Below are 25,949 nucleotides of genomic sequence, written 5' to 3' on the forward strand. Positions count from 1 at the left end.
CTCCCATCTTAAATCACCCACCCTACCTCAACCCCACCCCTATGTCAAACTCTTAAAATAAAAAGTATATTCGTACCATCATTCTCATCTCCACTTCCTCCCATTCTGACTTTCCAGTCTTTGTCCACACCCTCCACTGACTTGGCTACAGCAAAGCTCTCCTTCCCATGGACAAATCAGAAGACTGCCCTCTTTCTACTTAATCTGTCTGTGATATCTCAGATTGTCGCCAGGATTGTTTCCACTCCTTCTGTCCACCTCTGAAGTATTGGCTGTTCCCCATGATTCTTTCCTTGCCTCTCTTCCCTTCTCACTCTGTAGTAAGCCTCCCCTGCCAGCCAAGACACTTCCCTGGCAATTCTCTTCCAATTCTTTAATGTCACTGACAACTCCGAAATCTCTAGCCCATATCCTATATTGTAGGCCCAACCTCTCTCTTAAATACCAGAGCACCATATCATTAGGATCCTGACCCTCAAACTGCTACCTGCTGAGTTCCCCCCCCCACACGTACACCTTGCCACTAGCCCTTGACATCTGCCTGTACTCCTCCTCATCTTGTTAATGCGTCTCCTAAATGGTCCAGTCCAACATCCTTGGCTTTCTCTCCTTCCTTGCTTTCCACACCCAATTCATGGTTAGTCTTATTAATGCTATCATGTCAGTTTTTCAATCTCTCCATTCCTCCCACAACTGTTACGGTTCCGACCCAGATACCACTCATCATGGCTCTAGCACCAGCCTTCTCACTGGACTCCCTCCTTGCATTCCTGCCCTCAAATGCTGTTCCATTCTCCACACTATAGCCAGTGAGTCTTCTAAAGGACACAGCTGACCTATCCATTCCCTCATTTATAAGCTCCCCCAAGTTTTCATTTCCTTTTCCCACAAATAGTTATTTACCAACTACTAGATGCAAGCACTGTTTTGGGAACTGGCAAAACAGCAGGAAGTAAAACAATGTTCTGCCCTCATGAACCTTCCAGTCTGGAATAAGGCCAAATGCCTGAGTGTGGGGAGTGGGCAGCACCCACTGGGAAACTCATGCCTGCCTCCCCAGCCTCATGTCCTAATTCTCCTTATGCCCTACCCTCGAGCCATATCAAATTAATTTCAGTGCCTAAACTGTACAGTTCTGTTCCACACTCACTGCCTTTACCCAAGGCTCTCTTGGGAATGCCTCCCTCCCAGCCATCATACCCTACTTGCAGACCACACACACACACACACACACACACACACCACTTTTTCTGAGGTAATCTAGAGGTTCCTATAGGTAGTGCTGATCTCCAGAATGACCTGGGTTCGAATCTCAGCACTACACATGCTGTGTGATCTCGGTCGAGTTATCTGACTACTCTACACTTCAGATCTTCATCTTAAAATGGAAATAATTCTAGTACCTCCGTATGGGTTGGTTATGAGGACTAAGTTAGTCAACCCATAAAAAGTGCTGAGATACTTTAGGTGCCTGACATGCATAAGCCTTTAATAAATGTTTTTATTACTTTTATCTTTGGTATTATTGTTATACCTGTCATCACAATGTTCTGTAATAATTCTTCCTTCTAAACACATCTTACTGTCTTTGTAACTCATGAACTTACTTTGGCAGGCACATAGTAGGCACTCAATAAACACTGAAGGAAGAAGGATAAAAGGATTGGTAGCTCCAGGTTTGGTCTCCCGTGACCAAGTTGGACTATGAAGGAATAAAAGCAAATCTAAGACTTCTTCTGAATATCTTCTTGGCCGAATATCTAAGTGTACACTGTTCGCGTTGTGTGAGCGAGAGCTGGAAAGGAGTGACCAGAAAAGGGCCTTGAGCTGGGCTGACCTGAATGAGAACTGAGCTACTTCATTTCTTTATTCATTGACTCTTGAGTCAAGAAAGGACCAACTACCCTAAAGTCGCCATTACCTTCTGTTCCCATCCCTCAACCCCACTTCGGACTCTCCATTTGCCTCCTTTCCGCTACTATGTTCCCCTCAAAAATGTATCAGCTGAAACTCAGAAAGCAAAAGGAGTGCTGAGGGAAAAGGGGAAGGGGTGGAGAAGGGTTAGCACCTCCCTCCTTCCTTTGCTGAGATCAAAGCCAGCATTTTGACTAGAAGCCCAGCTGGCCTCTTTCATCCCTGCTCCACCTGTCTGGGAATGGGATTGCTGCTTGCCCATTTCCTTTCCTCTTCAGGGCTGCAAGGCAGTTTCAGGGTGGGGCCTCGAGCTATTTCTAGTGCTGGCCAAATCCCTCCACCCCAATATCTCCTTTGCCTTATGTGATCAGATTTCCTTTCCACCTCTCCAGTAACAAGTGGCAGGAGCATAGGGCAGGAAACTGTAAGAGAAGTCAGTTTCTCCACAGGCCCTAGGCCGAGCTAAAGGTTTAGGCCAGTAAAGAGGACACTGGGGCAGCTGGGCTTTGTCTAGCAGGAGGAACATGTTCTTCTTTCTGCATAGCCACCCCAAGTACTTGGCCCAACATCCCCCTGGGTATGGGTGAGGCACCTCAGTTAGGCAAGGGCCTCTTGCCTCTGGAGGAGGGAATTCACATTTACTGAAGGCCTACTATGGTCTGGGCCCTGTGCTAGGCCCTTTTGTTCCTGTTATCTCTAACAACCCAGCCAGCCCTCTGGTAGCAATGACAAAAGAGAGATTAAGCGGCCCACCCGAGGCACATGACTCAACCCTGACAGAACATCCAGCTCTGTCTGACTCTGAAGCCAGGGCTCTTTCCACCTCATCATGCTGCCTCAAGAGTCCAGAAAAGCTGTTAATGCTATGAGTTGGCTCTTTGCATTATTCCACAGAATTAACTGAACAGCCAGCTAGATCTTTTGTGAATGAATTTCATTCAACGTAACTTTAAAATAAAGGTTTAAGGAGAACCTTTGATGACTTGACTTCAATTCAACAAAGAATGTGACAGAAGTTTCTGCCTCTGCACAGTTCATAGTCTAGTAGAAAAGCGCTAACAAGTGCCAAAATAAAAGCACAATATAACACAGAAACAGAGAATTGCCATGAGGGAGACGGAGGGGGGAATAGGGCAATACCTTTGCCTTAGGTATAAGCCTCTAACTTCTGGGTGCCTGTCACTTCCCTCAGCCCCAAATAGAGCCTCCCAAAGCTAGGACCAGCCAGCTGCCATGTCGAACTGGATCACAAAGCAGGGACTTTCTTGAATCCTGAGTGTCCCCTAGCCCAAGAACAGTGCAAATAAGCAGAACCCGGGAATACTCTTTCATTGGCCAAGGTGGAGAGATGTTTAGGAACCCAGACTTGGTTAATAGCAGCAGCCGGCCTGCCTCAGCAAGGAAGGGGTTATTCGTGGGTCAGTTAAAGCCAGGTACTAATGCAGCCAGATTGAAAGGCTCAATCCCATTCAAACTGAGTTCTGTTCCATAGGAATCTGTTCTGGCCCCAGCTGTCCATCTTGCAACCTTGCGCGCTCTTGGTCAAAGAAGGAACTAAAGCAGAAGGGTGTGGGTAATCACACTGTAGGCATTCACAGTGCAGACGTATTGTTTCAAACGCTCAGCCCTGAATAGACAGCTCACAACCTGTCTCGCTGACAGAGGATCAGCAGTGAGCCTCTGCCTCCATAGATGGAGGCAGAACATTCTCTCCTCCTGTATCTCAGTGAGGCACCCTGCCTCTGATTTTTATAGTGCTTTGGTGCTGGGAGTTTGGGTCCCAGCAGTGGTCACTTAAGTTGCCACTCTGGGAGAGGACCCAAACTCCCAGCATCAAAGCACTAGAGGCAATTGCAGCTACCTTTCTTCTATTGCTCTTTCTAAACCCATCTTTTCATACCTGTGGAATGAGTGTGCTACTTGACACCCTCTGGAGGAAAAGAGGTTGCCTAAGAAGAGAGTGCAACACCTGTTTGAAGCCTTCTCTTCCAGAGCCAAGGCCATGAGATCCTTGAACTTGGACTGAGGGGCCCTCCTTATCTAAAACTTGACAAACCCGTCAAGTTTCTTAGATCATACTGGGGGGCCAGTTTCTGGGTGTATCCCCCCAGGTAACCCCTCTTGTGTCTCTTCCATATATTGGTTTGGTGAAGATGAGCTCCACTCAAGGCTTCTTCTATCTCCAGGACTCAGGGCTCCAGGCATCAGAGAGTAAATGATTCCAGCAGGAAGTAACAAGGCCCCCCTTCCCTTTCTATTTCAGTCCATTTAAAAAAAAGGCAATATAATAAGCACTGGGACAGTCTTGGGCATTTTCCTTTTAACTAAATGTGTAGTTTTCCATTGTGGATGTGCAAAAGCCATCTACCCGTCAAATGACTCCCATGGATTCCACAAAGGTGCCATTAGAACCCTTACAGATGCTTCCACAGCATCTCCCATGGTGCCAGATATACATCCAGACTCTTAACAAGGATAATTCGGTGGCAGTGGCAATAACCCTGGGCTTCTCTGAATGACATCAAATTCATGACCCATATCCACATCGCTTTTTTCATGTGCTCTCTACCATTTTTTCCCGTGGAATTTGAATCCCCCTGTTATACTTACTGCCTAACAATATCACTATTGATATTGTAACGTAAGGTTAAGGACCATATGCTCTTTCTCCAGAGAGTATGCACAAATACTATTTCTGTTAAAAACTAAACAGAAATAGTGGTTGTGCATACTTCCCATTCAAGGACTTATCCCAATTGAATGATTCCCTTTGTCGTGGAGTGTTTTTCCCCAAGCGGGCCCTCATAGAGAAGCTGAATCAGATACTGTGACTTACCAGAGGTCACAAGGAATCATCTAGTGAGCTAGAAATAGAATTCAAAAACCTTTATTTTGATTCCTTGAATTTAAAGAACAAATAAACTCTGCTACAAGGAAAGAAAAACTGGAGAAACCAGGCTTGCTTGACATTCCTGGGTCAGGGAATTCAAGGCAGCCGAAACTAGCAGGCAACTGCCATTAGCCTGTGAGGATGAAGGAGGTAATAAGACATAGGTGCTACCTGCCCTCCAGAAGCTGACAGTGCAGGGAGCTCATGTCACTGTTGACAAAACTCTGTCCGGGGCAGAATGCGCCTGTGAGGAGCGAGTGCATCCCAGAGGAGGTCTTGCCATCTTCATGGTCTTCCCAGCAGCCAGCACAGTGACCCACGTGTGACAGGCAGGCAAGCATTCGTTGTTGAATATGGGCCAAAAAATTAAGGTACCAAAAGAACATTCTGGGGGTTGGTGGAAAATAAGGGACAGCTTTGTGAAGGAGGTGACATTTGAGCTCCGCCTGGAGTATGGGGAAGTTTTTCACAGGCAGCAGAAATTGAGGGCAGGGCCTTTGCAACCCGAACAAGGAGCGACGGCAGAGATCCTAAGGGGAGTGCAAAGCACGGTGGGATTTGGGGGAGCCCAGGGCAGGCCAGTGTGGCCAGAGAGAAGGGTGCAGTAAGAACTAAGGCTGGAGAGAAAAGTGGACGCCTGAGCAGAGAGAACCTTGAACAACATGCTAAATAATGTAGCCGTGACCTGTCCCTGGGGCTTTTGAACAAAAGGAGTGGTACCACCGGCACAGGCCTTTCCTGCCAAATCGTCCTGCCCAGCGCCCCGGGCCTCCCTTTCCTTGTCAGTACTGGTGGTTTTCTTTCGGTTGTTCTGTGTGTATGTGGTTTGCTTCGGAGGTTTGCTGTGGTTTAGTTTGTTTTTTGGCCTTTCCCTTTTCCTTACAGTTTTTCACAGCATATGGTCCTGATTACGTGTTGGAAATCACGCCAAGCTGCCGGCCAGACCGCAATGAGCCCCACCGAGTCCAGCAAATCCTCAACTACATCAAAGGTGAGCACCACCTCTCAAGCTCTGCCCTCCTCATTGCACCCAGCTTGCAGTGGCCTGTTGCTGGGGGCTTCCCCAAATACCATTTGTCTTTAGTGGCTAACCATTTCACTGACTTAGAAGGGAAACATCTTCTTGGCCCGATAGCTTGTCGTTGGAATTCCACACTGGCCACTCTGACTGGAATGGTCATTTGGCCAGTTAATGTCACCTTCAGGGGGACAAAAGTTGTATCTGGAGGCACCCCCAGAGAAAAACCAGTTCTCAAGTGTGCCCTGGAATCCATTTTCTTTTAAAAGAGCAACAGTAAAGCCCTCTTGAAGGTGAGGGAAGTTCAAGCCTCTTCAGACTTCAGGGAGGGGGATGGAGGGTCTCGCAGACACCGTGTTCCTGTATAGTTCCATGGTCCAATCTGGCCTTGAGAGACCACAGGCCGACAACGGATAGTCTGGATTCCGGTGCCCTGAGGGTAGGCTCCCCAGTCTTTGCCCAGAGCACTGGAGGTGGAGAAGCCGCCCTACCCTGCCCTTCCTTCCGGCTGGCCCACAACTAGGTCATTATCATCTTGATCACATTGTCCACTAGCTGCCTGGGGAAGCTGCCATTAGCTTTCCAGTAGAGCCCCTCCCCAAGCCCCAGCTGCTGCTCCATAACTCAGTTCACTTTCTCTACACTATTGGAAAGTCTTTTTGGCACCCATTTTCTTATTTAACTGAATTTGTATGTATGTGTGCATATTTTGGGGGTCCTAATTATTTGTACAATTAAGAGGCTAAGGGTATCATATTGCCCATCTTAGAGAGTGAAATTCCCATGTCTATTCATATAACGACCAAGATAGCAGCAATTCTCCTACTTTTGACTCCCTCATTGCAATAGAAACCAGCATGAAAGGGAGGCCTATTCTGTACCGCGTTAGTCTGAGGAAAGACACTGTGTCCTAGGGGGGCATCTTTGCTGAAGGTTATATTAAGGCCCTAACCTCTAGTAGAGTCCAGTCTGTGAAAACACCCAAGTCCTTAGGCAGGGACTCCACGTCCCAGACTCCTTTGGGCAGAGAAAATTCCCTAAGCTCACAAGTCCTAGACCTGTAAGGCTATGCTCGCAGCAAGGCTTATTGTCTCTGTGAGTTGTCCCATAGCTCTCATCCTTCTCCTGACCCTGTAGTTTCAAGCTACCTCCCTCTGGCGTCATGGTGGATACCAACCCCACAAATCCTCACTTTCTAACCAAATCCTCCTCCCTTGTACAGTCTTTAAGGCCTTCCAACTCTTTCTATTCCTGGCCCTTTGCCAGTCCTTCTCACTCTCCTGCAGCCCTGATTAACACTAGTGCTCCCACCCTAATTTCCTCCTGCCCCTCACAGACCCAGGACACCTTCCCTGTTTCCTTTGGGACTGATCCTGAATTAACTTTTCTTACCCCGCTTCCTTCAACCTTACCATCCCCTCCCCCCACCCTTGATCCAGGCTCTAAATCCTGGTAGAGTACAGACAAAGCAATAGAAACAGATAAACTAAACAAGCCTCTGCAGGTTCTTGCTCACACCTCCGTATGTGCAGATATCTGTATGCCCTCATGCTTTCCTGCACACGTACCCAGACACATATCTCCAGAGCGGTGACATCTTGCTATTGAGGAAATGAAAATGACAAGTGAGAGAAGACATAAGGAAGGTAATTCAAAGGGAAGAGAACTAGGAAAGGTAAGAAACCCAAAAGAGGAATACATTTTTAAAAGATCTGAGATAAAAGATTAGTTTGAGGGTTGGCGGGGTGGGGGGGGAATCCATCAAAAATCTTAGAGGACGTGTAAGTTACATGTAAGCCAAGGTTTTTAGAAGATCCTGACAGGTTAAAACAATATTCTGATAGCAGTACAAAGACGTTAAGCTGAGAGAAAATGTATGGACCAGGAATTGGGTCCTCAGAAGCGATTGGACACACACAAGATTCGGGAAGTTATGACTCAGCAGCATTTTGTCTGAAAGAGTTAGGGATTTTAGTCAATGCGGACATTGGTGTGAGTCTCCAGGACAAGTTGGCCTCCAGCCATGCTGATGCAGTATCATCCTCACTTTAAAAGGGCTCTAGGCAAACAGAAGCATGCTACTGGTCAGTCAGGAGGGAGAAAAGACTGTAGACCAGGCTCCAAGAGGTCTGGTTGGAGGAGCTGGGGCTTTTGGAGAAAAGAAGACCCAGGGAGATGTGGTCTTTACTTCCTATCTCTAAGAGGCTGTTGCGGAGTCTATGTGGTCACAGGGCACAGAACTAGGACTCATGGGTAAATATTATAAAAAAGGCGAATTTGTATTCAGTAGGAGGAGGAATTTTCTAACATTTTGAGCTACCCAAACTGGAGCAGGCTGCCCAAAAAGGAATGAGGACTCTGTTCCTGGAGACTTGCAAGTAGAGGCTAGATAGTCACTTGACTGTCATATCATAGACATGTTCCTGCACTGGGGGAGGGCAATTGTACTAGATTATTAAGGTTCCTTCTAATCCTAAGATCCTAGGATGCTGTATGTTAAAAATGAGAAAATAGAAAAACAATAAAAGGAATATGATGAGAGTGCAGGGGTTGGTAGATGAGTCACAATTGTTGGGGCGGGGGTGGGGGGAGGTAATACTGTGTAGAGGGAAGAACTGATGAGAAGAAAAGAAATTAAATGGCTGAGAGTGGGTGGGGAGGAGCCAGGGAGGGCAGACAGGAAGTAGATGGCTATAGAATACTAGGAATTATCAGATTTTCCATTTAGCCATCTCCTTCATATTGACAAAGTCTTGTGTTCTAGCCATGCAAATGAGCAGAGCTCACAAGTCCAGAACCAGAAAGAAATTCAGCTAAACCAAGAAGAAATGAGGCTAGAAAGAAGTCCAAATGTTGCTAAAAATGGCCAGGCTAACCTGCTATACTGAGACCGTGCCCCTCCAGCCTGGTGACGCATGCTGCCATCAGATAGTGCGTTGCCATGACAATGGTCAGTGTGGAAAAGCTGCTGAATTTTCTACATTCTGAAAGATTTTCCTGAACCTGCCTACATGACTTGTCATTTGTTCTTGCATATTAAAACCTCAGTGAGGCTGGCCATTTCTCACAGTGTCTCTTGCCCTCCTTCCCCCATATTAAAAACAAAGGACAGGGGAGGCATGAATTGATTTGGGAAGATGCAATGGCCGTGATGGAGTGGATGGATTAAGCTCCACTCTACGGGAGGGAGTTTAGCCAGTATGTCTCAGTTGAATTTGTTCAGCCTTTGAGCTTGGGTTTTTTTCTCTTTCTCATCACATTCCCCTAGAAGCACAAAAGATGGGATTTTTAACCTACTGAAGATCAAACCTGGGGGGGGGGGTTCATCTTCTAGAGATACGTTACATGTGCCACAGGTTGACTGGAGGGAAAGGCAAATTTAGACCTCACCTTATCCCGTCTTTACTGCCCATTAGTCTTTCCAAGAGGAAAAAAAAAAAGACAAAAAACCTTGGAGAGTCAATTCAAGCTGTTAGCTTTATACAGGAAAAAGCTATGTATTGCTCAAACAAATTGCTCTTCTAGTGCCAGTGAATCTCGAAGTTATGTGTCAGTGCTCACAAGGAAGTGTGGATCGTTCAGCTTAGCTCATGCCCACTACTGTAAAATCATCCTCACACCATCTTCATGTGCTTAGACTTGTTTGCCTTTCCTCTGGTTGATGTACTCCAGAAGAGCTGGCTCACACTGAACTTTCCAGAGTTGGAACAGTGCTGATGTGATCAATCCCCAGGGATGGCTAGCTCCTCAAGCCTGACTGGCTCTGTGTGAGGAAACAGGGGTAGAGTTTTTCTAGTCCCTAGTACTGATGACATTTGAATTGAGTAAAGGTCCCTAGGGGGACAAAAGCTTCTTGTTGCAACCCAGACGCAACCTTCTGTGGCTGAGTGCAGAGGGAGGGTGAGTTGTGCATGCACAAGTATGTGTTGGCATTGTAATTGAAGGTTATAACTCACTTGCTGTGAGTTCCCAGACTTTACCCCAAGTTTGCCTGGAATAGAAAAGGAGACAGGTAGGGCCAAGAGGTAAGAAGGAAGAGGAGGGGGAGGACATAAGAGGTAAGAGAAGGCCTTATAAACATCTGCCTTTTCTGACCCTTGAAGAAGGAGGCTGAATTGGCATCTCATACAGTGCAGAGTTGGGCAGATGGACTAGCCAACTGATGTGGGTATAGGGGAGAGACAACACAGGTGAAATAATAAGAACAATAGCTACTATTTATTTTACAGATGAGGAAACTGAGGCTCAGAGAAGATAAGTGACTTGGCCAAGGTCACATTTATTCATTCATTCAGCAAGCAATTACTAAGCACCTACTATGTGCTACACACAGTGCTAATAGGTGGTAGAGCACACACTTGAACCCTAGTCTTTCTGAACTGGGGCTTTGGAGTCAGGCTGTTTGTCCTTTCCAGCCCCCCTCTTCTCTTTGCAGTGTTGCCCTGCCAAGTATATTTGTCAAACCTCATTTTTTCAATCCCATTTTTAACACCCCCCTCTTTCCAATTGCCCCTGGTAAACTCTTCCCACCCTTCACTGCATATCCAGCCCCTTCCACGTGGCTGACCCAAAGCACCTAAAATTGGATGTCTCTTTGGAAATGGGAGGAAAGATAGCCATGAGCAACACTTGGCAGTCCTGGCCTCTGACCCAGGCCTTTTAACATTCTCTAACACCTACCCCTGCCATGCTCCCATCACGCAACCATACTATCATTGAACCTTTCTACTCCATTTTGAGCTGAGTAGAGAAGTAAAAGAGGACAAAGGTGGAAGAAGCTAACCCATCCAGCTCCTGTTACCTGAAGTGTGTGGTGTTTACCAGCCCCACTCTGCTATTTACAGTTCCATGGCCCCAAGATGAGTCCCTTTGCACATCTATTGGTAATATTCTCAGGAACGCCATTGTGCTGAGTGTAATCTGCCCCTCCTCGGGCAATTTGAAGTCTGGGATTGACATTCTTCTAAGGACTAGCAATTAGGACATCAGGTCTGGACATGTCCAAGGCCTGCTGAAGCTCCAAGCTTGAAGCAGCGCTCCTGCCTGGCAGGACTCTACACCATGGAAACTCAACTTGCTTCTACACCTTCTCTTGTTTCCTGAGAAGCCATAAGGATAAGTTGAAAGGCAGAGTTGGTCCCAAGACAGACTGACCATCTGCTTTAGGGCTTCTTAGAAGGATTTGGAGCAGGGCTGTAGAGAATACCGAGCCAATTTGCATTACTTCAGGGGAGGATCTGTGCGATGTCCATTCCTTATCTCCCCTAGCCATCCCCTGTCCTTTTATTCTTCTCCAGTCCACTGTGGTTCTTTCCAAGAGCCTACTACCAGCCTGGCTTCCCCATTGACCAGGTTCCTATCTTGTTTCACTAAAGAGTAAAAGAATTGGAAAGGCTTGTTGTTGCTGTCATTGTTCAACAGGAAGAGAAGTTGTAAAAATGTCATGCTGAGGGGCACCTGGGTGACTCGGTTAAGCGTCTGCCTTCAGCTCAGGTCATAATCCCAGGGTTCTTTTTTTTTTAATTTTTTTTTAAGATTTTATTTATTTATTTGACAGAGAGAGATCACAAGTAGGCAGAGAGGCAGGCAGAGAGAGAGAGAGAGAGAGAGAGAGGAGGAAGCAGGCTCCCTGCTGAGCAGAGAGCCCGATGCGGGTCTCGATCCCAGGACTCTGAGATCATGACCTGAGCCGAAGGCAGCGGCTTAACGCACTGAGCCACCCAGGTGCCCCAATCCCAGGGTTCTTGGATTAATCCCCACATTGGGCTCCCTGCTCAAAGGGGAACCTACTCCCTCTCCCTCTGCCACTCCCCCCGCTTGTGCTTGCTCTCTCCCTCTGTCAAATAAATAAATAAACTCTTTTAAAAAGTGTCTGGCTGAAAATCTTATAAATTCTAAAATAAAAAATGAAGACTGCTCCCCAAGGTCAGAGTAACTTAGACAACAGCTTTTATTCTTTTAAAAGATTTTATTTATTTATTTGAGAAAGAAAGAGAACACAGCCGGGTGAGAGGCAGAGGGAGAAGCAAACTTCCCACCAAGCAGGAAGCCCAATGTGGGGCTCAATGCGGGGCTCAATCCCAGGAGTCTGGGATCATGATCTGAGCCGAAGACAGACACCCAACCAACTGAGCCCCCCAGGCACCCCTAGACAACAGCTTTTTTCTTTTTTAAAGATTTTATTTATATGTCAGAGAGCTAGAGAGAGTACAGGCAGGCAGAGGCAGAGGGAGAAGCGGGCTCCCCTCAGAGCAAGGAGCCTGATGTGGGACTCTAACCCAGGACACCGGAATCATGACCTGAGCTGAAGGCAGCCGCTTAACTGACTGAGCCACCCAGGCATCCCTAGACAACAGCTTTTAACAAACCATGAAAACCCTCAGTAGATTACTTATGAAGACACCAAATACCTACATAAATCCAGGAGGTGGGAACTACTATTATTGAAAGCCAAACTATACTATACCATATGCTGGGTTCTTTACATATGTGATCTCATTTAATCCTCACAATTACCTCATAAGGTAGGAAACCGGTGTCCAAAGACATGGTGTACCATGCCTAATGTAGCAGGTAAGTGGTGCCCTCAGGATTTGAATCCAGACCTGGTGCCCTCTGCTTTATAACAGTATTGGTCAGTCAAATCTACTCATCATCCCCTGTATTTTTTTTTCAGTTGCCCCTAGTAAACCCTTTTCACCCTGCAATGTCTCCCAAAGTGAGGTTGTGAACCAGGTTAATTTTAAGAAGTATGGTTATGTCTCCACTTGAGCCCCATTAAATCAATCAATGATTAGTTTTTGGAGCTTCCCATGTTCTTAGTGCCATGAGAGGTGTAAGAGAAGTTTAAAATATGGCCTCTGCCTTTAATAAACAGCTGAGAAGTCTAGGGAAGGAGACAAAATTAACCTTCTTAGACAGATGAGGATATAATAAGGCTGATCCTATGTAGAAGTGGGGGAATAAGACTTTAGGGAGACTGCTTTCAAAAGGTTTGGAGGATTTAAATTGATAAGAATGCAGAAGTGTTCATAAGCTAGGGAAACTCGGGTGAGTGCCAGGGGCAGATTGCAAGTTCCCTTGAATTTCAGGCTGAGTAGTCCATATTGGATACAATAAAGTGACAGCCATTCTAGGTTCTGGAATTAGGACATAACATGATGCAGTGCTATTTGGATAAATCATGGTGGTATTCCAAGATTGAGCCTGACAGAGCCTGGACCAGAACAGTGATATTAGGATATTCCCTATCCTATTCCTCCCAAGTGGCTGAGAGTTGTTTGGAAGACAGTATCAAGAACACTTAGAAATGGGTCATGTATAGGGAATCAAAAAGAAAGGAAGAAGTAAAGATGATTCTGAGCTTTCCAGCCTGGATACCAACTGGGATGGGGAGCCATTGGAGGAGGGGGATAGTTTTACAGAAACATATACTTGATGTGTTCTGTTTTGATATATTGAATTAGAGGTATGATACATTGTCTCAAATACATCTACATGGAAGAGTTGTTGCAGCCAATTAAAAAGAAAATTTTAAAAGCAATTGGATGCCACAAAATTATTGTCATGATATTAATATTAAGTGAGAAATAACAGGATACAAAATGATTTAATACCATATAGTCTCAATTATGTGGATATAATGTGTGTATGAGTGAGTGTGTGGATATACACAGAGAAACGCCCAAAGGAAATAAAACAAAAATACTAACAGTAGTTACTTTGGTGGTAGAACTGGGATTATGAGTATTTTTTTAACTTGTCCTTTCTTGTTTTTCTGTATTTTTCAAAATTTCTACCATGAATATGCATTACTTTGTTATTCAGAAAAAAGTAATATGTGTTTGAGGGTTTTTTTTTAATATTTATTCATTTTTTATTTTAGAGAGAGAGCACAAGCAGGAGGGGTAGGGAGAGGGAGAGAGAATCTCAAGCAGACTCTTGCTGAGTATACAGCCCAATGCGGGGCTCAATCCCCATGACCTGAGCTGAAAGCAAGAGTCAGATGCTCAACCAAGTGAACCACCCAGGTGCCCCTACATGTTTGAACTTTTAATTATTATTATTGCTATCATTTTATCAGAACTTATTTCCTAATTTTTGGTTTACAAAACCTGGTCATTGCACCTGCACACTGCTGGAAAGACAGGGACTGGAGAGTGAGAATTTTACGTCTCAGGTGCTGCTTCCTTTCTTAAGTACCTCTAATAATTCTTAAGTGCTTCCAGCTGTCCACTCAAGAGAGCAGATTTTCCTTTGACTCATGCTGTAAAGCCTCTTTTGTCTAGTAGAAGGGTGTAAAGTCCCGAGAGCTCCCTAGGACCACATTCCTTTCCAAAACCTTCCTTTACTCCAAGGCAACAGTCTTTCCGAGTTTTCTCTTCTGCTCCATTGAGCTATGTGATTATTCCTCCTCACAGTCTTGATTACTATAGCTATATAATAAACCTTAAATCAGGTAGAGTGATTCCTCTTTCTTCTTTTCCAAAATTGTTTTAGCTTATACCAGTTCCTTTGCTTTCCATATAAGTTTTAGAATAATCTTGTCTATGTCTACAAAATACCTTAATGTGATTTTGTTAGGAATTATGTTAAACCTGGTTATCAGTTTGGGAAGAACTGACATCTTTATTGCATTGAGTCTTCCAATCCATGAACATGGTTTGTCTCTCCATTTATTCAGGACTTTTTTTATTTCCTTCTTCAACGTTTGGTAATTTTCAGCATACAGATCCTAAACAAGTTTTTCACCTAAGTTTTTCTTTGAGTTATTGTTTTTTTCATTTTGGTTCCCATGTGGAAATTGTTACTGTATAGAAATACAGTTTTTGTATATTGCACTTATATTCTGTGACCTTGCTGAACTCATTTATTAATTCTGTTTTCTTATAGATTCCTTAAGATTTTCTACATAGATCACCACTCATTTACAAATAGAGACAGTTTTGGGTTTTTTTGTCCTTTCTGATCTGTATGCTTTTTATTTCCTTTTCTTACTTTATTGCACTGGCTTAGACTTCCAATATTATATTAAATAAGAATGGTTAGAGAAGACATCCTTGCCTTAGTCCAGACCTCAAAGGAAAAACACTCAGTATTTCATATTTCACCATAGTAAATGATGTTAGCTGTAGGTTTTTGTAGATCTTCCTTATCAAGTTGAAGCAGTACTCCTTTATATTCCTAGTTTTATGAGAGTTTTTGTTATGAATGGGTGTTAAATTTTGTTAAATGCTGCTTCTGCATCATTTGATACTAATAGTAATGTGTATGTAATTTTTCTTTTTTAGCCTTTTAATATGGTATTTTAGCTTGATTGATTTTCAAACTTTGAGCCAGCTTTGTATATCTGGAATAAACCCCACTTGGCCATGGTGTACAATTATTATCTACATTGCTCAGTTCTATTTGCTAATATTTTCTTGAGGATTTTGCATCTATATTCATGAGGGATATTAGCCTGCAGTTTTCTTTTTTGTGCTGTCATCACTTGCTTTCAGTATCAGCCCAATAATGCCTTGTAAAGTGAGTTTGGGAGTGTTCTCTTCTGCAAGAGATAGGGGAGAATTGGTGTTAATTCTTCTTTCTAGTAGAATTCTCCAGTGAGACCATCTGGGCCTGGAGATTTCTTTTTCAGGAAGTTTTTCATTTCTACTTTGATACCACTGTAGTCAGAAAACATGTGCTTTATAATTTCAATTTTGTTCAGCTGTTGGGGTTTTTTATGGCCCAGTATATGGTCTATTTTGATATATGTTCTGTGAGTGCTAGAAAAGAAGGTGTATTCTGTTGTCGTTTCATGGAATGTTCTATCAGTGTCGATTAGATCCTATTGGCTGGTAGCATTGTAGAGTTCTTCTGTATCCTTTGTCATTTTCTGTCTTATTCTATCATCAGTTGCTGAGAGAGGGATATTGAGAAGTCTCCAGTTCTAATTGTGAACCTATTTCTCCTTATAACGCTATCGGCTTCTGCTTCATGTATTCTGAAGCTCTGTTGTTTGGCACATATACATTTTGGGTTGCTATATCTTTTTGGTCGATTGACCCTTTCACCATTTTGTAATGTCCCTTTCTGTCCATGGTAATTTTCTTTGCTCTGAAGTCTACTCTATCTGATATGAATATAGCCACTCCTGCTTTCTTTTATTAATGTTTGCATGGCATGTATTTTTGATCCTTTTATTTTCAACGTGCTAATATCATATTTGAAATGAGCTTCTTAGAAACAGCATATAGTTGGATCACTTTTTTAGTCACCCTTCCAATCTTTGTCTTTTAACTAATGTATTTAGATCATTTATACTCAATGTAGTTTTGATATGTTAGGGACTAAATCTGCCATTTTATGTTTTTTTTAAGATTTTATTTATTTATTAGAGAGCTGCAGAGAGAGCACAAGTAGGCAGAGCAGCAGGCAGAGAGAAAGGGAGAAGCAGGCTCTCCACCTAGCAGGGAGCCCCATGTGGGGCTCAATCCCAGGACCCTGGGATCCTGACCTGAGCCAAAGGCAGCTGCTTAACTGACTGAGCCACCTAGGTGCCCCTTTATGTTTTGTTTTCTCTGTGTTCCCTTTGTTCCTTCTATGTTTTCTTCTTCATCCTTTACTGTTGCTAACTTATACCTCTGTTCAATTTTCATTTTGATTCATCCTTAGTGGTTTTGTTTGTATCTCTCTGTGTAGGCTTTTTATTTTATTTTTTTAAGATTTTATTTATTTATTTATTTGACAGAGATCACAAGTAGGCAGAGAGGCAGGCAGAGAGAGAGGAGGAAGCAGGCTCCCTGCTGAGCAGAGATTCCGATGCGGGGCTCGATCGCAGGACCCTGAGATCATGACCTGAGCCGAAGGCAGCGGCTTAACCCACTGATCCACGCAGGCACCCCTGTGTAGGCATTTTAGTGCTGTCTTTGGATATATATTATATGTGCCTAACTTACCACAGTCTGCTAGTATCAACATTTTACCAGTTAGAACGAAGTTTAGAAAACATACCTACCTCTAAGTCCTTTCCCCTCTCCCATTTATAATATAATTGCCTTAAGTATTTCCTCTACATACATTACAACTACATCAGTGTTATCATTTCTGGTTCAATCATTAAACATAATTTAAAAAACTGAAGAGGAGGGGGAAAACCCTAGTATGTTTATATTTATTCATATTTTTACTCTTTCCATTTTCTTTCTTCCTTCCTGATGTTCCAAGATTCCTTCTTTTATTATTACTCTTCCATTGCAAAAACTTCCTTTAGCTATTCTGTTAGTGTAGGTCTGGCAGCAACAGATTCCCTTAATTTTCCTTCCTTTGAGAATATCTTTATTTCCCCTTCATTCCTGAGAAATATTTTCGTAGACTTAGAATTTTGTGTTGACAGTTACTTCCTTACACCACCTGAAAAATATCTTACCATCCTTCTGGCCTTCATGGTTTTTGATGAGAAAACCAGTCATTTGAATTATCTTTCCCTTGTAGACTTTGTTTCTGTTTTTGCTGCTTTCCAGAATTGTTTTTATAGTTTTTCCCCCGTTTTTTTTTTTAATTTTTTATTTTTTAGGAATTTGATTATGATAGGACTTGGTGTGGATTTCTTTAGATTTATCCAGTTTGGAGTTCAGTCATATTCTTGAATCTGTAGGCTTATATCTTTTGCCAAATCTGGGAAATCTTTAGCCATTATTTCTTGAAATTCTTTTTCAGGGGCACCTGGGTGGCTCCATCATTTGAGCATCTGCCTTCAGCTCAGGTCATTATCCCAGAGTTCTAGATTCAAGCCCCATCTCAGGCTCTGTGCTCAGCAGGGAGCCTGCTTCTCCCTCTGCTGCTATGCTTACTTGTGCACTCTCTCTCTAATTAATTGATTAATTTTTTAAAAAAGTAGTTCATTTTCAGTCCCATCCTCTTTCTCATTGCCCTCTGGGACTTCGGTGACATGAATCTTGATCCTGTTTGTTTGGGTGGGTTTTTTTTTTTAAGATTTATTTATTTACTTATTTGAGAAAAAGAGAAACAGAGAGACAGAGAGTAGGGGGAGGGGCAAAGGGAGAGGGAGATAATCTCAAGCAGACTCCCCACAGATTGCAGAGCCAGACACAGGGCTCAATCTCACACCCTGAGATCATGACCTGAGCTGAAACCAAGAGTCAGATCCTTAACCAACTTAGCCACCCAGATGCCCCATGAATGTTAGATCTTATATTGTAGTTCCACATGGTCCATGAGGTTCTTCTCATTTTCCAGGACGATTTTTTGTCTTTTGTTCAAATTGGACAATTTCTGTTGTTCTATATTCCAGTTTACTGATTTTACCTCTCCCACCTCCCTCCACTCTGCTGTGGAGCCCATCTATTGAGTTTTTTATTTTACTTGTATTTTTCAGTTCTAAAATTTCCATTTAGTTTTTCTTTATTTCTTTTGTTTCTTTGCTGAGACTTATTTTTTTTTTCAAGCATGTTCAGAATTGCTCAGTGAAATATTTTTATGATGGCCTCTTTAAACTCCTTGTCTGGCATTTCCAAGATCTATGTCATTGCTATGTTGACATCTGTTGTCTTTTTCCCATTTGAGTTCATAGTTTCCTGTTTCTTGGTATAAGTGACTTTCTATTGTAATTTTTAGATTTTTTTTTACAATATCTGTATCTTCCTTAAATCTTCCATTTTAGCAGATTTCCTCTGACATCATGATGGTAGAGGAGGGAGCATCACCCCATTACTTCCAAGTAGGGATAAAAGTCTAGGTTCCCCACTGAGCTGCCATAGACAGCCTGGAGGGAGGTGGGGCACCTCCTTACTGCTGGGCAAGAGTGGAAATTCAGGTTGCCCATTAGAACTCCACTGATGCCACCCTGGCTGGAAATGGGAGTGGAACCTTGTTACTGCCCCCCATGTGGTCTCTACTGATAGCAGTGGGTAAACTTCCTTGCCATTGAACAGGGATAAAAGTTCTGGCTTTCCACTCTGCTTTCTCTGGTGGAAGGGGAGCCTGGTTACTGCTAATTTTTTATTTTAATGTTTCATACACTCAGCAAATACATATTTGGTGTTAATATGTGCCAGGCACTATTCTAGGCACTGCTGATAGAGATGTAAATAGGACAGGTATAGGCCTTGCCCATCATGAAGCTTACATTTTAGTGAGGAAGATAGACAATAAACAAATAAATATTTAAGGTTGGTTACTGATAAATTCCAGTGGGGTGCTATTTTAGGTAAATGGTCAGTAAAGCCTTCCCTGAGGAGGTGACATTTGGGAATAGAGCTTAATGAAGTAAGGATAGGAGCTTTGCAAAAATTGGGGTGAAAAACATTCTAGATAAAGAGAAGAGCAAGATCAAAGACCTTAAGGCAGGAATTAATTTGGTATGTTTGCTGTACAGTTGACCCTTGAACAATGTGACAGTTAGGGGCACTAACACCCTACACACTTGAAAAATCTACATATAACTTTTGTTTGTTTGGGTCCTTTTAAATTTTTGTCTTTGTTTTTTGGTGTCCCTGGGTGGACACAAATGCATATAACTTTTAAATCCTCCAAAACTTTACTAATAACCTACTGTTGACAGAAAACTTACTGAAACATAAACAATTAACACACATTTTGTATATGTATTTGTGTACTATATTCTTTTTTCTTTAAGTTTTTATTTTAATTCCCATTAGTTAACATACAGTGTTATATTAGTTTCAGGTATACGATTTAGTGATTTAATAGTTCCATACATCACCCAGTGCTCATCACAAGTGTACTCCTTAATCCCCATCACTTATTTAACCCATCCCCCCACCACCTTCCCTCTGGTAACCATGAGTTTGTTATCTATAATTAACTATCTGTTTCTTGGTTTCTCTCTTTTTTTTCCTTTGCTCATTTCTTTTCTTTCTTAAATTCCACATATGAGTGAAATCATATGGTATTTGTCTTTCTCTGGCTTACTTTGCTTAGCATCACACTCTCTAGCTTTATCCACATTGTTGCAAATGGTAATACTTTTTTTTTTAAGGTTTTATTTATTTATTTGTGTGTGTGAGAGAGAACACAAGTGGGGGGAGGCAGAAGGAGAAGCTGAGTAAGGAGCCTAATGTAGAACTCCTTCCCAGGACCCTGGGATCAGAGTTGAAGACAGACACTTAACTGACTGAGCCACTCAGGCACCAATTTCATTGTTTTTTGTGGTTGAATAATATTCCATTGTATATATATACCACATCTTCTTTATCCATTCATCAATCACTGGACACTTGGGCTGCTTCCATAGCTTGGCTATTGTAAATAATGCTGCTATAAACATAGGGGTGCATGTATCCCTTTGAACTAGTGTTTTTGTATTCTTACAATAAAGTAAGGTAGAGAAAAAATGGTATTACAAAAATCATAAGAAAGAGGAAATATTTTTACAGTACTATACTGTAGAAAATCCATGTATAAGTGACCGATGCTGTTCAAACCATGCTGTTCAAGGGTCAGCCGTGTATGTTTTAGTGTGTATTGGAAAGAAATATAACTGTCACATCAAAATCTGAGGATTTCACAGATATCATTGCTTAGGATAAACTTAACTTTTTAAAAAAAAAACAGAGTTGGTATGAGAGAGGTTTCCACATAAGTGGTATATAAATATGACAAATTTCTTGGCAGTATTGAAGTTTGGGAAGCAAGTCTGTCTCTGGGGTAGATAATGTTATTAGCTCCATTCAACAGATGAGGCTTAGGGAGGTTGATTAGCTTGTACAAGGTCACAGAACAAGGAAGGGAGCTGGAATTCCACCTGAGAAATTGAAGGTCATGCCCAAGGTTTAGAAGAGGAAATATGGAATTTTCCTTCTTCCTGATGGAGTTGCTGGTTTCAGTATACAACAAACCAAGAAATATTTTTAAAGACTTTATTCATTTACTTAACAGACAGAGATCACAAGTAGACAGAGAGGCAGGCGGGGGGGGGGGGGTGGAGCAGATGCTGGGCTTGATCCCAGGACCCTGAGATCATGACCCGAGCCGAAGGCAGAGGCTTAACCCACTGAGCCACCCAGATGCCCCCAAACCAAGAAATTTTGAAGAATACTTGGAGGCCTCTAATGTGTTTAATTAAGCTTTTTTTTCCTGTTTGTCCAAAGTACATGCCTAAAGCAATTATATCACTTATTCCCCTCCAGCTGTTAGCTCTAAAATAATCAGGGATCAGAAAGGAGGTTAGAACTTACTAGAGAAGATACTCTTTTTTTTAAGATTTTATTTATTTACTTGACAGAGAGATCACAAGTAGGCAGAGAGGCAGGAGGAAGCAGGCTCCCTGCTGAGGGGAGAGCCAGATGTGGGGCTCTATCCCAAAACCCTGAGATCATGACTTGAGCTGAAGGCAGAGGCTTAACCCACTGAGCCACCCAGGCACCTCTAGAGAAGATACTCTTAACTACAGAGAACAACTGAGGGCCAATGGCAGGAGGTGGGTGGGGGATGGGCTAAATGGGTCATGGAGATTAGGAGGGCACTTGTAGTGATCAGCACTAGCTATTATAGGTAAGTGATGAACTACTAAATTTTACTACTGAAACTAATATTACACTGTATGTTGACTAACTAGAATATAAATAAAAACTTGAAATGTTAAAAAATATATAAAATAAAATAAACTGCATTTTTCTATTTTTTTTTTTTTAAAAAAGAACTTATTAGAGAAAATAAGGTAAAACACTCAGAGTTCTGGAATGCCTTACTGTTGACAATTCCCTCAGTCTACCCGGAGGCCCTTTAACCAACTGAGATTCAGGTGCTGTCTTTAGCACAGCTGCCAAATCCAGCAGTGCTGATAGGCGTTTTATGCCAGAGTAAGCAGGCCCAGCCTCCCAGGCCTTGATGCTGAGGGGCAGTCTTTGCAGGATTCTCACCACAGAGTCCCAGCGGAAGCTCTACAGACATCCCATCCTGTAGACTCCTCTGCTACACCTGGACCAGGACATCCCCAAGCTCCAGTCAGGCCACCAAAGAGCTCTCGGTGTTTTGAGAAAGGAAAGCATCTTTATAGGCTTCTGGTTTACCCACATCCTTCTGCCTCTTTGCAGCTCCAAGCATATTTTGGAGGGAGATTTCATAAAGATTTCGAAATTGAGTTAGAATTTCAAGTCTATTGTGACATGCAAATTAGTCCTGCTTGCCCGTTGGCAGCAATGCAGCTGAAGTGCCTAGAGACGGGCCATAAAATGAAAACATCAAAGTGATTAAATGTGCCCGAAGAGCATAATTGAGTGCATGAATAAGAGAAAATAAAACAAATTGATTTTCTCCAGTGCCAGAAAAACAGAATAATTGAGAACAAAATAATAGACTTTGAAGTAATCAAAGTGAGGAATGTACCATAGTGACATAGAAACAGCCAGTTGTGGGGGAGATTTATTGTGTTTCTGTTATCATTTTTACAACTTTAATTTCATTAGCTAATAAATACAAATCAATTGAAAAATCAGTCAACCAGAGAGGAGGCAATCCCAAGCCAAGATTTTTTATTCACATCTCTAAAAGAGGCCGAAGCAGTGATCCTTAATCTATTTTCATAGGCGCACATATCCCCCATGAGCTGGAAAACAAGTTCTGGGAGGCCTCTCTGCTTTGGAGGTGATGATGTTCTGTTCTGCCAGTCACTTTCCACATATAAGTTTACAGATTCAACTTTCAAAAGGGTCACTTTTATACCCCGCCAAGATTTCCGACAGAATGGCCTGAGTACAGCATCTAGGTTTACGAAGATGACGTTTTCGTGGCACTGACCAGCATTTATGTCTTGCACTGGATCATCCTGAATTCGCGGCGCGGTGGCGATGGCAGCAGCGCCTACAGCAGCAACAGCAGGATTACCCGCCACTCTTGCAATACTCATGAGTGCCTGTGGCTCACTCCAACCACAGGCGTCGCACGCACACGTGCGCATGCGCGCAACACTGAAATCTAATCTAAAACCGGGGCGGCCCAGCAAGAGTATGTCGCCGGTTTAGTCTCCAGCTTGGCAGCCATGATGCTGGGGAGGATCAGGGGAGGGAAGCTAGGCTGTGAGACTTTTCATGCTGAGTGTAGCAGTTGAGCACTGGGGGCAACAAACTATGCTGGGACCGGGTGTTGGAACATCACAGAGCAAACATGAGATCCATGCAGAACTATCTTTCCGGCTCCTTCAAGGAAAGAATCCATTCACCCTGTGCCTCAGCTGTTCGTATCTGGGCTCGATGGCCCTTCACCTCAGGATCCGCAGTAGTGGCTAATATGACTCGGATTCCACTTTTTCCTTTCACAGACCCTTGAGCTGCTCTGGCAGCTGTTGGCACTTCCAGATGTTCATGACACACCCTACCTTCAGGGCTCCACAGTTAACAGCCATGCCTTTGGCTCTAGTAAAGGTCTCTGGGACCATTGGGACTGTAAACCAGGGTGTACAGAAGGAGTTGGCAGTGCTGAGACTGGCACTACTTGCTGGCTCAATCAGGATGGCATAGTTAATAGATTGTGCCTGCCAGGCAATTTGTGCTGGAAAATATATCTTACAGGAAGCACCTAAACACAGAAAGGAGTCTCTCTGACCTTCTGGTGGTATCCAAGGCCTAATCATGATGGGCCCTGAAGCAAATGGGGAATGTTAGCATTTACCTCCTTTGTGCAAGAGAAGGAGGATTTATCTCCAGTTCAGGACTAAAATCCCAGCTTCCATTTCCCACTGGTGTTTGGGTGGAGCAAAATGGAGCAAATGGATTTCACAACTCTAAAGCATTATACAGATGTAAGGCTGTATTATTCTTCCTGCCACTGCTATTCCCATTATCCTGGATTTCCCGGCCCAGAATTCTTGTCTGAAAAAGAAATATGGAGAAAGCACATGGACCAAGGAACCTGGAACTGTGACTTCAAAACGGCTGGGAGGGATTGCCCAGCAGATAAGCCACTCCAGGCCAGGCTCCACAGGCTGGCTGGCAGACAAGCAGCCCACTCCTGTGATGTCACCTCTACAGTTACTTGTGCCTATCCCTCCACATGGAGCCAGCAGATTTAGGCACAGGAGGGGAGAAAAAAATGAATCATAAGCTATTTTAGAAATTGCTTCGATTCTGTTTGAGATTGCAGTAGTCCCTTGCAAGCTAAGACTGGAGCACCCTAGCCATCAGGGTAATATCCTTTAAGTGCAGATATCCTGTAAATGCCAGAAGTTTGGTGGGATTAATCCACAGCCTCAGGTTCTAATTCAGGTCAGTAGCAGACAAGTGGTAATTGGTGGTTATACTTAATTGTCATTGAAAGGCTTTCTGATGACAGGAGGGATCTACATTCCAAGGCAAGCAATACAGTTGACAATTAAGAGCTAAAATTGAATCAGCCTTCCATATCAGCACATGCCCAAGGCTTCACAGAAATCTTTTGTTCTGCCATTGTTCCCAGGTAGAGGGTGAGATCCACCCCCAAACATGGTTGTGAGGGGGCAGCAACTAGAAAACTTGCTCTAGCCCTAGATCAAGCTACATGGGCCTCCTCCCCATCTTAAAATCATTCATCAGCTCCCTATGGCCTCTAGGATAAGGCCATGGCCTTCTAGGTCCTTGATGGCCTGACCTCTGGCCACCTCTCCAACCTCATTGCCCTTTTCCCTGACCCATCATCCTGTGCTCTGGCCACGAAAACTTTGCAGTTGCCTTTGTATATCTAGTTGTGTCTAGAACATTCTCTCCCCCTTTGCCCTTAAAGATGCTGCCTCCTCTGTGAAGCCCTCCACACCCTCTTTGTATGTCCTGAGCTCTCTGCACAGACTGGTATTTTGTCACCTTGTTATGGACTATGATGTGTTTGTCTGTATATATGCCTTTCCAACTAGACTGAGAACTTCTTGAGGGCAAGAACTATGTTTTGCTCTCCCCCTGTGACCTCAGCACCCAGCACAGGGCCCTGCCCAATGCAGACAACAGTAAAGGCTTATGAAATGAAGGGACAGAGATGGGGGACCAGATTGGGTTGAGGGAACTGGATGGCAGAGTTGGGGAGGGCACAGTCCAAGATTCGCAGATACTAGAATCAGCAGAGAAGCCTGGGCACCAGCTGTCCCAGAGCAATCCCTGCAGTGATTTTTCTCAAAATGTGCCTCCTGCCCCTTGGGGTGAGAGACAATTTGAGGTGACACAAAGATATTTTTCATTTTAATAGTTGTATTCATTTTAGTGGATATTTTAAAATATACCAAACAGGGACACCTGGGTGGCTTCCTCGGTTAAGCGTCTGCCTTCGGCTTAGGTCATGATCCAGGGGGTCTGGAATAGAGCCCCACATCTGTGTCAGGCTCCCTGCTCAGAGGGGAGCCTGCTTCTCCCTCTGCCCCTCCCCCCACTCGTGCTCTCTCTGTATTTCTTTTTATTTCTGTCTCTCAAATAAGTAAATAAAATCTTTTAAAAAATAAAACAAAATGTACTAAGCACATTGAGTCTGTTTTTGATGATGATGATTACCTACTACTACTTAGGATAGATGAGACCCAAAAAGGTATTAAAATTTTGTTGAAGATTTTATTTATTTATTTGACACAGAGAGAGAGTGCACAAGTAGAGGGAGCGGCAAGCAGAGGGAGAGAGAGAAGCAGACTCCCCACTGAGCAGGGAACCTGACCCCCGCTCCATCCCAGGATCCTGGGATCATGACCTGAGCTGAAAGCAGGCGTTTAACCAACTGAGCCACCCAGGCGCCCCAGTATTAAAATTTTAAAAGTGAAATGATACAAAGAAAAATATTGTTACTATCAATACAGATGTTAAGTAGATAGGACAGCATTCCTGAAATGGGCACCCATACAGTGGAAGTTTGGGAAACACTTTTCAACAGCCCTAAATTTACTTCTTTGTTCCTCTGTGGTGCCACTCAGCCTTCAAGGGCACTGGGGTTCCTTAGCATTCCTCCAAACTTCCATGACACTGCTTGTCTTCAGAACTCATTTGCCACTTAGCCTGGTGGCATGGACACTTCCTTTTTAAGCCTATGTTGGCTCACCTCAACCACATTTATAACAGCCTTAAGAGCAATGACCAAGCTTTAAGCCTCTGTGAACTGAATGGGGAAGTGCTTTATCTGCGGCTTCTATAGCTCCACAGATGTCCATTTCTTTAATGAATA

The 25,949-nt window shown here is 43.4% G+C and overlaps 1 protein-coding gene across 1 annotated transcript in view; it reads left to right on the forward strand.

Moving 5' to 3' along the window:
• HDAC8 (histone deacetylase 8) overlaps positions 1 to 25,949 on the forward strand; it is a 221,534-nt gene that overhangs the window by 188,464 nt on the left and 7,121 nt on the right. The window contains exon 10 of the mRNA XM_044234952.1: positions 5,690 to 5,795. Within this exon, the coding sequence (XP_044090887.1) occupies positions 5,690 to 5,795 (106 nt within the window). The remainder of the gene's footprint in view (positions 1 to 5,689; positions 5,796 to 25,949) is intronic.

Source organism: Neovison vison, chromosome X (assembly GCF_020171115.1).
Source record: "Neovison vison isolate M4711 chromosome X, ASM_NN_V1, whole genome shotgun sequence".
Classification (NCBI taxonomy): Eukaryota; Metazoa; Chordata; class Mammalia; order Carnivora; family Mustelidae; genus Neogale; species Neogale vison.